The sequence below is a fragment of the Diceros bicornis genome, chromosome X, assembly GCF_020826845.1.
Source record: "Diceros bicornis minor isolate mBicDic1 chromosome X, mDicBic1.mat.cur, whole genome shotgun sequence".
Taxonomy (NCBI): domain Eukaryota; kingdom Metazoa; phylum Chordata; class Mammalia; order Perissodactyla; family Rhinocerotidae; genus Diceros; species Diceros bicornis.
In genome coordinates, this window is record NC_080781.1 from 42,736,220 (window position 1) to 42,748,227 (window position 12,008).

Consider the following 12,008-nt stretch of genomic DNA (forward strand, 5'->3'; position numbering starts at 1 on the left):
GCCCAGACTGAATCCAGAACCATACAAGCACGAAGCATCAAAAGGATTATGCTGACACTCCCCCACACGTGATTCAGAGCAAAAGCAACATGCAATCAGGAAATGAATGTAAGGAAGTACAACAAAATTCTGACTTTTCCCATGAGGACTACTTAAAAAAAAAATCAAATGTCAAACCGTTTCCGAGATTTTTTTCTTGATTCTTTTGTTTTTGGTGCCTCTTCTCTGTTGGTGACCTAGACACTTCTTTAGTCTGCCTTTTGGGGAACCCAGCCCTGATTCTGGCCCTGGGGCAAGTCTGTTTGGTTCAGTGCTGTGTCCACAACTCTTGGTACAACCCCTGGCTCTGGGGTGGAGCTGCATAGACATTTGTTGAGTGAATGATGGCAGAGCCACCCACTTCTAGAACATGCTGGACCTGTGGGCTTCTGCAGGAGGTTGATCAGTAAGGCAGTCAGGTTGCCATGGTTAGTCTTCAGTGGTAGACAGTCCCAGGTACACAGAGATCTTTAGATCTCTGATGTCTGTTACTCTGTGGAGGTGGGATGAGCGTACCTACTGTGCCCCCCGCCCCACTGCATGACCTCAGTCATTTTTAGCAGCAGCAGCAGCAGGAGCAGGTTCCTTCACTGGATGCACTAGTTGCAGTTCCTCTGGTTGCAGGCCACGAAGGGCAGAGATTTATTGGATGGATGCTGGGGTGCTTCAAGGAATTGAAGCAAGAGTTGGCTTAGGAAGGGGAGACACCAGGGCAGCTCTAAGGACCTCAGCTAGATGGGAATCAGGCATCCTGTCCTCCGTAAGGGTTCCTTATTCCTGACAACCAACTCCTGTTGCTAACCTCAGGAGGCCTAGGCACCCCCCTCCCCGGAGGAAGGGAATAGGTGGATGGGTGATGGCAGCTGCTAACCAAGGAGAACTCTGCTAGGGTATAATCAGGCAGCACAGCCCCACAAGCCGGGCAGTGTGTACTGGGCCAAGGCCAGCCATCCCCAGGACTCAGGGACCAGACTCTTCCTAGAACACACTCTCCCTGATACTCGAGCACTGGCTGGCTGCTGCTTCTGAGCCAGGTCCTGAAGCCTGCCCTGGGCCGCACTCCCTGGGACCAGCACCTGTGGCTGCTCCCCGACATCCCCCAGTGTGCCCAAGGCCTGAGCCACTTGCTCCTCGTGGGCCCTGTGGTGCTGCTGCCACTGCCAGCAGCTCTCAGCACAGGAGCTTCCAGAGGCCCTCAGACCCATGCCCATCCATCCCCTCCACTGTCAGCTCCACAACTGCAGCTGCTTCCCTCCCACTCCCACCTGCTGCCCGACCTGGGACTCTGCTAGGGCCTGAGGGTCTTGGAGGCAGTGTCCTGTAGTTCAGGCCGCTCTCTCAGCCGTAGGGGAGGTGCCAGCTATAGGCAGGCATGGCCTTGTAGTGTCTTGTCCCTCCTGCTGTCCCCAGGCTGCTCAGCGTCTGCTGGGCCAGAAGGCTGGCTGCCAAACCCTCAACCCACCCGCGGCCTTGGGAGCCGGAGCAGGAGGCGAGGAGCAGGCACAGACTGTGCAAAGCACCGATAAGATGGGCAAAGGGACGTGTCTTTTCAGGCCCAGTGGCCTTGGGAGTTCTGCTCCTCCGGATCTGGGGTCCAGGCCTGCCCCAGAATGGAGCTGGGGCTTCATCCTTATCTGGCAGGGCAGAACCTGGAGTGGGAGGGGAGCCTGGGACACGGCTAGGGGCAGGCTCAGCCATGGAGATGATGGCCTATCACAGCTTCTGACCGCACTCCTCAGGACCCAGCCTCTGAGTGGACATTTCACAGCCCCAGAGGAGTTTCTGGACTAGCCTACCCCTCCGTCCCGGGACCCGCAGTGCTGAGGGAAGCCGCACGGACGAAGGAAAGGACGAGGAGAGGGGAGGAGACGATGAAGGGGGTCAGAGCAGCGATTGGAGCTGAGAACTGGAAGCGCCTTAAAGAGACTGCGCGGTCCCCGCCCCCCTTCCCGCCAGCCTCAATGAATTAGAGCTGTGTTTCCCAAACTTGCCTGATCATAAGAATCCTCTCGGGCCCTAGTTAAAGATACAGGTTCCGGAGCACCTCCCTTCGATATTCTGATTCAGTAGGTCTGCGGGTGGAGCCGAGGAATCTGTAATTTTAACACGCTCCCCACGTGATTCTCGTGAACAAGCAAGTTTGGGAAACATTGAATTAAAGGAAACGGGGCCTGGCTGCAGAGCGGCCTCCGCTAGGGGGCTACGGCGGGAGGATTCCCGGGGGCGTCGCCTGCTTCCGCCGCCGCCTCCTTCAGTGAAAGTCCCTTCTGGGTCCAGCTGCCACAGCCACCGCGCTCCCTCAGGCCGGGCGGGGGACACCCCAGGTCTGCGTGGCCCCCGCGGCGCCACGCCCAGTGGCCGCCCGAGCCCTGCGAGCAGGGGGAGGAGCCGCCGCCAGTGGAGGCGGAGGAGGTAGAGGAGGCGGAGACGGCGGAGACGGCGGAGAAGGGGGAGAGGAAGGTGGAGGCGAAGGTGGAAGGGAAGGTGGAGGCGGCGGGGAAGGTGGACGCCGCCGAGAAGGTGGAGGCGGCGGGGAAGGTGGACGCCACCGGGAAGGTGGAGACGGCGGAGGGTCCGGGCCGCCGTGTTGAGCTCAAGCTGGAGCCCGAACCCGAGCCGGTACGGGAGGCGGAGCAGGAGCTGCAGGGGGAGCCGAAGCAGGAGCTGGAGGATGAGAACCCAGCGCGGAGCGGCGGTGGCGGCAGCAGCGACGAGGTTCCAACCCCCACCCTCCCCTCCGACCCCCCGCGGCCCCCCGATCCCTCTCCGCGGCGCAGTCGTGCCCCCCGCCGCCGACCTCGGCCGCGACCGCAGACACGGCTCCGTACCCCGCCACAGCCTAGGCCACGGCCCCCGCCCCGGCCCCGGCCCCGGCGCGGCCCTGGGGGCGGATGCCTGGATGTGGATTTCACTGTGGGTCCACCAGGCTGTTCCCACGTGAACAGCTTTAAGGTGGGAGAGAACTGGAGGCAGGAACTGCGGGTGATCTACCAGTGCTTCGTGTGGTGTGGAACCCCAGAGACCAGGAAAAGCAAGGCAAAGTCGTGCATCTGCCATGTGTGCGGCACCCATTTGAACAGACTCCACTCTTGCCTTTCCTGTGTCTTCTTTGGCTGCTTCACAGAGAAACACATTCATGAACACGCTGAGACAAAACAACACAACTTAGCCGTAGACCTTTATTATGGAGGTATATACTGCTTTATGTGTAAGGATTATGTATATGACAAAGATATTGAACAAATTGCCAAAGAAGAGCAAGGAGAAGCTTTGAAATTACAAGCCTCCACCTCAACCGAGGTTTCTCACCAGCAGTGTTCAATGTCAGGCCTTGGTGAGAAATATCCAACCTGGGAGACAACCAAACCCGAGTTAGAACTGCTGGGACACAACCCAAGAAGAAGAAGAATCACCTCCAGCTTTACCATCGGTTTAAGAGGACTAATCAATCTTGGCAACACGTGCTTTATGAACTGCATCGTCCAGGCCCTTACCCACACTCCGATACTGAGAGATTTCTTTCTCTCTGACAGGCACAGATGTGAAATGCCAAGTCCCGAGTTGTGTCTGGTCTGTGAGATGGCTTCACTTTTTCGGGAGTTGTATTCTGGAAACCCATCTCCTCACGTTCCCTATAAATTACTGCACCTAGTATGGATCCATGCACGTCATTTAGCAGGGTACAGGCAACAGGATGCCCATGAGTTCCTCATTGCAGCGTTAGATGTCCTGCACAGGCACTGCAAAGGTGATGATGCTGGGAAGGCGGCCAACAATCCCAACCACTGTAATTGCATCATAGACCAAATCTTCACAGGTGGCCTGCAGTCTGATGTCACCTGTCAAGCCTGCCATGGTGTCTCCACCACGATAGACCCATGCTGGGACATCAGTTTGGACTTGCCTGGCTCTTGCACCTCCTTCTGGCCCATGAGCCCAGGGAGGGAGAGCAGTGTGAATGGGGAAAGCCACATACCAGGAATCACCACCCTCACGGACTGCTTGCGAAGGTTTACGAGGCCAGAGCACTTAGGAAGCAGTGCCAAAATCAAATGCGGTAGTTGCCAGAGCTACCAGGAATCCACCAAACAGCTCACAATGAATAAATTACCTGTTGTTGCGTGTTTTCATTTCAAACGGTTTGAACACTCCGCCAAACAGAGGCGCAAGATCACTACATACATATCCTTTCCTCTGGAGCTGGATATGACACCATTTATGGCCTCAAGTAAAGAGAGCAGGATGAATGGACAGTTGCAGCTGCCAACCAATAGTGGAAACGACGAGAATAAGTATTCCTTGTTTGCTGTGGTTAATCACCAAGGAACCTTGGAGAGTGGCCACTATACCAGCTTCATCCGGCACCACAAGGACCAGTGGTTCAAGTGTGATGATGCTGTCATCACCAAGGCCAGTATTAAGGACGTTCTGGACAGTGAAGGGTATTTACTGTTCTATCACAAACAAGTCCTGGAACATGAGTCAGAAAAAGTGAAAGAAATGAATACGCAAGCCTATTGAAGTGACACACAGACCTACCTGTAATGGAAGATGATGACACCCATACTACAACTGGCATCGAGATTTTAAAGGACCTACTTGCATGGCCCATGGGCCTGACAGAGTAAGAATTGAACAGTACCCAGTGTCTGAAAGGTCCTGAGTGGAAGAGAAATAGAAGGGGTGGGAGAAGAGGCTCTAGTCTAAGCAGTCACTTAAAGGAAAATTAAATGGCAGGAATGCTCTGGGTGGGGAAGGCAGGAGCAGGGAAATCCTGACACTGGTACATATCCTATATTCCTCCAAAAGATTGTGTGGGAAAGTGTGGGGTGGGAGGGGGGTGGTGGGGGGGGTGTGCCCTTGTAACCGTAAAACATCTTTCTCCATGGGTGTTTCAGCTTCAACTGACCAATCACTTAACAGTTATATGTTTTGGTGGGGGGAAAAGTAAAGTTTATAAAAATGTAGCCCATTACATATATGGGTATGAAAGCGGAAAAGTGGAGGAGGCAGGGATATCTCATTGACAAACACCTTTGCCAGTTTCTTTGTATTCGTGATTTTTTTGTGCTATTAAGTGCAGTATTAAAAAAGAAAAGCCCACGTGGGCTAGTGAAAGGAGAAGAAAGAAGGGGGCTTGTATAAGGGGAGCAATTGCTCCAAAAGTAGAGAAGACAAGAAGTACTGTAAGATAAGCAACCAACACAGACAGGCCTCAGCTAAGAGTATAGTGTGTGAGTGTTTAAAAAAAAAGCTGTATGATATACTTGAGCAAATCAATGAACCTCTTTGCGATTGTTTTCTCATCTGTACAATGCAGATAATTCCTACCTTAAAGGGTTATTGTTAAAGATTAAATGATATAAAATGTGTCAAAGTATAAAGTAAAAGGCTTGGAACTTTGTAGGGGCTCAGTAAACGTTTGTTGGATCTGAAACTTCTTTGAACCAGGACCAGAGTGCAGCAGAGGTGAGGTCAGTCCCACCTGAGACCCATGGACAGAAAGGACACATCGTGTCACATGCAGTCACACATACACACTCTTACAACTCCCTCCCCAGCACTGTCTACTTGGAGCCCCAAGGCAATGGACTCCACTGTCGTCCCTGTGTGCAGGGCATCATAGTTGGTTCCATACCCAGGGTTGAGGAGAGCCACAACTGTCCCCAGAAGTCATTATTCTGTCCATTTGGAAGACCATCATGTTGTTTTCGTGACTCAGCACCTCAGTGATGGGACTCAGGGCCAGTATGCTACCAGGCTTCCATACGAGGGTGTTGGTGGTCTTGGTCTTCCAAAAGCTTTATGGGTGTAGCTGCTGCATTCACCTGCAGGCATGGATCAGCAGAAACACTGTTTTCCAAACTCACTGGTCCACCAGCTCAGGGGTAGTGATGGAGTGGCATGTTGGCCTCTTCCTTGATTCTCACAGAGGGCAGAGCAGCCTGCAGAGAGCTAAGCCGAAACAGATGGGATGCCTCCAGGATGGAGTAAGCACTGGTGGTTCCTTTCTCCCTCAGCATCAGGTACAAAAGCACCTACAATCTAGAAAATCCTGGGGGGCGGGGAATGAATGTATATCAGACCCATGGGGCTTGAATCCATTGGCTCTGGTAAAAGGCTGGGCTCCCCCAGGGCTTCCCAAGTCTATTTCATGGTCAACTCATTTGGAAATATACATTTATTTATGTGGTTGTGGTTGCATCCCAAACTAGCTTATAGGCTTTTTTAGGACAGGGGTTGTGTCTCCTCTGAGAGGCATCCTCAGCCCCTAGCACAGTTTCTGGCACATAGTAAGTAGATATTCAAAACATTTATTAGATGGATGAATGAACCAATACACCTTCCTTTCATAACCAAATTTTCACCAACACCCAGGGCCCATAATCCTCAGGAGAAAATGTAAAAAGTGTTATTTTTGGTATCTTGTAGAATGGGGAAGATCAAGAGATGAATGGCCTCAGATGCCACTTGGCAGCTTCATGCAGGGTGTCTGACTACCTTTTGGGATGTGTCTGGTAGCCCTGCCTGGGAAGAAAGCCATGTCCTCATCCCTCCTCTCTGCCACAGAAGAGTTCAGTCAGGCATGTGCCACCAGGTTCTGACTGCCTGTACAGAAACTCTTTTACATTTTAAAAACATTTTTATTTGGAAATAACTTTAAACTTACAGGAAAGTTGCAAAAATAAAAATAGTATAAAGAACATCTGTATACCCTTTACCAGATTCACTTATTGCTAACATTTTACCCCATTTGCTTTATTGTTTGCCTGTCTGCAGTCTCTCATAAGTGTGTGTGTGTGTGTGTGTGTGTCTAGTTTTGGACCATATCAGGGTCAAGTTTACACACATTGCATACGTCATGGCCCTTCATGTCTAAGTACTTCAGCGTGCATTTCCTAATAATAGGCATATTCTCTACATCATAGTATAGTTAACAGCTTCGGTAAATTTAACATTGATACAACGGTATTATCTACCATTTGTACTCTAATTTTGTTTGTTGATCCGATAATGTCCTTTATAGCATTTTCCTTCTCCATCACAGCATCTAGTCTAGGGTGAGGTATTGCTTTTAGTTGTCATGTCTCTTTAGCCTCCATTAATCTGGAACATTTCCACAACGTTTTTTTGTCTTGTATGGCATTAGCATTTTTAATAGAATGTTCCTCATTTTGGGTTTGTCTGATACAGAAACTGTCTTTTAAATACCCTGCACTCAGGAATAGTTCTAAGAAATATGAATGGCGCGAGACTGCTGAAGCTGACCTCCCTGTCTCCACTGGTGGAAGGCACAGACCACCAGAGGGAGCAGCTGTGCCTGGCACTTCCTGATTGAAGCACGCACCTCCTCTGGAAAACACCATTGTCCCTCAGCAACAGGGGAGCCATTCAAGCCCAGCCCTATGCCCCTATCCGTCACCAACCCCCATATTGAGAAATGGAATGTAACAGCAGCCAGGGCCTGCTTTCAGATCTCACCACCGTGGGACCCAGGGCATCACATATTCAGCAGGTATGTATTACCTTGAGCTCACATGGAGATTCAGGCCTGTTTGAGCATGTCTGGCACATGGGTGGGTACCTCCATGGTTGGGGCCTTTAGGGGGATCAGGAGGTAACACCCTTGGCACCTTTATCAACATTCCCATGGTGGGCACAGCAGCAGTTGAGGGGGCAGGGAAGGGGTAAGTACTTTTTAAGCAGCTTCATGGGGAGAGTACACAAAGATGGGGCCCAGAATAAGTAAGGAAGAACACGTGAGATGCCAAAAACAGATTAGTTTGTGACCTACTGGGGACTTTCAGACACAATTGGACTATTTTACCTGAGGGCTGGAATTCCTGTGTGAGCACATGTGGGCAAGAGCTGGTGAAATTTAAGCTAATTCTTTAAGATTCCATCTCAGTTTAAGGCCAGGGAAACTCAGTTCACAAGTAGATTTATGATCCAGGTCCAGAAGGGCACAGGCAAAAGATGGGTGCTCACAACGGGGGGCCTTATGTACCCATAGAGCTCAGAATGAGGGACCAAACAATGGGGTACTTCCCTTTCATCCATTACACATGCTTCCCACAGTTTCTTGGCCTAACCTGGTTGAAAATCCAGAACTCTACCACTTCCCATTTCCTAGAGTAGGTAGATGTTGAAACTTACTCTGGCCCACAGTTCACATAGGTAACTGCCTCACTTCTTCCCCATCCACAGGGAATCCTGATCAGGGATGCCATCAACCAAGAGGTCTTTTCCAATCAAGAAACAGAGTGGCCCCCATTGAATTCATATTGTCATAATGCAGTAGACCTGGTGCCAGGAACCTGCATTTGCCCCCGATGTATTTTCACACCCAGAAGTGAAGACCCAGGTCATCTGAGAGTATGAAGCTCAGCACCCACATCAGTGTGTCATTACATACTGACCTTCCCCTGCAGGTGACCCAATACCATTTTTAAACTCTTGTATTGAAGTATATCAAATATACAGGAAAGTGCATATATCATAAGGGTACAACTTGATGAATTTATAGAAAATGAACATATCCCTGTAAACAACAGTCAGATCAAGAAACAGAACATTACCCATAAGTCAGGGCCCCCTCCTGCTTCCTTCCAGTCAATAACTCCAAAGGGTAATCCCTATCCTGACTTCTTTCACTGTAGATTAGTGTTGCCTTTTTTTTGCCTTCTATAAATGGAATTGTTCAATATGTATACTTTTGCTTCTGGCTTCTTTTGCTCAATATTATTTAATGAGCTTCAGATATGAAGTCTTTTTGTCAAAAAAAATATGAAGAGTGTCATTATTTCTATCTAAAGAACTAAAAGTAAGAATCCCTATTCTTCACAGTGATTTCTCACATATTGGACCAATTCAAAGGGACCCAGGCCATTGCAAAGTTGGACCTCGAGAGTGTTTATAATCTCAGTCAGGTACAAGAAAATGGTGGATGAAAAACAGCCTTCCAGATAAGTTTGGGATAATTTAATTACCCAGAAATGTTAATCCTGGGCCCTGTTCTGTCTAATAATATTGGACCCTATCCCTGTTCCAATAGTTCCTGAATGGGAAACTATTCTAGTAAGTTCTCAAACTTTAACTTGCATCAAAGTCACCTGGAAGGTCTCGTTAACACACAGATTGCTGGGTCCTGCCCCCAGAATTTCTGATTTCAGTAGATCTGGGATGGGGCTTGATAATTTGTATTTCTAATACATTCCCAGGTGATGCTCATGTTTCTGGTTCTGGGATCACACTTTGAGAACCACTGATCTATTCAATTTGTTTTCACACCATGGTTCTTGGAGCCCAAGGAGATGCCCCGGGAGCACCTTGGAGAGCACCTTGGGGAGCAAGAGGGAGGGTAAATTCGTGAAGATTGGGAACGCTCAACCCCACTTCAACCAGAGCAGTTCCCCTCTTATTTTATATTTTGGGGTTCCAAGTAATATTTGAAGAAAGGGTTCTGCTACTAAAATCTTTAAAATTTGAAAATCACTATGCTAAGGAATTTTAAACTCCAGGGGAGTGATATATTTAAACTACATGAGTAGTATACCTGGAAAATAATCCAACATGCTACAGAGACCTGGCTCAAATGTGCCCTTAACCTAGATGGTCCTGAGGGGGACTTAATTTCCTTGGAACTTAAAGAAGTGTGTATTTATGATAATGGAAGTGATAAGGGAAAATGCTTAATTATAAGTAAGGTGAAAAATCACACGTATAAAGTATGTATTTTTTCTGGCTATATAGCATACTAAGATGACATGAATAGCTTCTCCCCAACTACAAACACATATTAACACTAGATAAACTATAACAAATTTAATTTATATCTGAGCTTAAAAAAACAAAAAGTCAAATCTCCAGAGAAGCAAAAAGAAAAAGCCAATCTAGTAATTGTAAAGGGACACTGCAATAATCCCTTGTGGTACTGGTTCCAGATATCAGGACCTAGGGGCTACAGGCTTAGAGCTGGGGATCTAATGCCCATGCAGGTACTGGCAACACAACCTCAAGTCTATCAGAGTCAGAGAAGCTTCAATGGAAACCTCTGGACAAAGCCTTTAGTAGCTTCTCTGCCCTTTAAAAGGGATTTGGAAAGTAAGCAGTGAAAAGTCTTATGCTCTCTCTGGAGCCAGCAGAAGAAATAAAATCCCCAGGCCTATGTCATATGTTGATGTGGGGTCTAAATTTGCCCTACTGTGTGTTATGGGAACCACATACTGAAAAATTATAATAAAAATTAAAGCAGAACCATTGAAACCCCTAGAACTTCAGCAAAAGCAAATACATTTTTACAATCCAGGGCACATGGAACCCCACAGAAAAAGACAATATCTGCTGAATATGTGCTCAGAAATAAACACAAAAATATAGTACTTGCAAAGAAATGATACACCATGAAGGAGTTATCAGTTGCCACAAGGAGAATTAGTACCCCTACGAAATACTGATGAGAAGAACTACTACTCTTTTTAAGAGTGAAATAAGGACATTCAGAAAAAACAAACCTAAGAAAGTTTAGTAATGACAGACTCTCACTAAAATAACTACTGAAAGATGTACTTCAGGAAGAAAGAAACTGAAATCAGAGAAAAGGGGTGAATAGGAGGCAAGGAACAGTGAACAAAAATTGGTAAACATGGGGAAATCATTAAGTGTATAAAACAATAATAATGTTGAGCAATATGGAGGTATAAAAACAAGCTGGCACTAAAAACACGAGCACAAAAACATATAAGACGACAGAGGACTATTAATATTTAAAGCATTCTAAGTTCTTGTATTGTTTGGGAAGAAGGTATGGATATTGCCTGAATTTAGACCTTGTTAAATCAAGTATGAATGTTTAAGCATTTAAGAATATGGACTTCTAGTTTCTGGCAACGGCAGGCTTGGTTATTTGATTCATCTTTCTTTATTGAAGTAATGAAGTATGCTGGATAGAATATTTCAAAACCACTTTAAATGCAATGAAGAGCTGAGAGGACAGAGGGAAACTTCCAGGCCAATTTTTGGATGAAAGCTTGTAACCAGACAGGTAAGCAGAGATATTGGTGCACCAAAGCCAATTTTCTCTGAGGGCATTGACCTACAGTGCATACCTGAGCTTTGACTCAATGGTCACACAGGGCTAGAAGGACAGAAGTCAAGGCTCAGGGCAAGCCCAAGGTAGGAATTTAATAGGGGACCTTCTCCACGTTAGGCTGAGACAAGGGCTACATGAGCAGCATAAGGGCAAACCAGAATGAAACCTGTCCCTTTTCCCAGCAATCTCAGAGAACTGTACAGAAGGCTGCCTTGCACTAAGCAGAGCTCTTCTGCTAAAAAGAAAGGGTAAAAAAAGGGGAGGGGGGTTAAAAAAATCCATCCCTGACAAAATGAGGCCACACTCCAGTACTCAAACAGATTTGCATCCCTATCACCCATTGCCTGAATTAGCCAAGGAACTTCAAGCTGTGAACTTGATTTTAGGTGGCTCCCAGACAGGTAGTATGCCACAGTGCTTGGTAGAAACAAATACAAAGCCTCTGGAGTAGAATGTATTCATTCCAGGCCTCATCCCCACAAATAAATTTTCATGGGCGATGATCAGAAAGCCGACTAAAATAGACAGGCACAGAAGGAAACAAGGCAACTTGAGTTAGAAACAGCAGGGATAAGAAACAACAGAAACAGACCCACACAGATTTTGGATAATAGAATTACCAGACACATATTTTAAAACAACTATGTGTACCATGTTTAAGAAACAAATTGTTAATTTGAAAATATCTACAGGGAAGGGAAATCTATAAACAGTGACATAGCATATTGGGGAAAAAAAGAGCTTCTAGAAGTGAAAAATACCAACTCAATGAATGTTTCTGACAGAAATGTAGACATAAGAAAAGAGAGTGTTAATGAACTAGAAGATAAACCTGAAGATATGATCAAGAATGCAGTATGGAGAGAGGAAAAGAAAT

General features: G+C 47.4%; 1 protein-coding gene across 1 annotated transcript; it reads left to right on the plus strand.

Moving 5' to 3' along the window:
* The first annotated feature begins 1,910 nt into the window (after positions 1–1,910).
* Positions 1,911–6,794, plus strand: USP27X (ubiquitin specific peptidase 27 X-linked). The gene is made up of 3 exons (XM_058535068.1): positions 1,911–1,967; positions 2,236–4,663; positions 6,472–6,794. Exons 1-2 carry the CDS (start codon positions 1,911–1,913, stop codon positions 4,558–4,560), a joined length of 2,382 nt encoding a protein of 793 aa, XP_058391051.1. The 3' UTR covers positions 4,561–4,663; positions 6,472–6,794.
* The last annotated feature ends 5,214 nt before the right edge of the window (positions 6,795–12,008 follow it).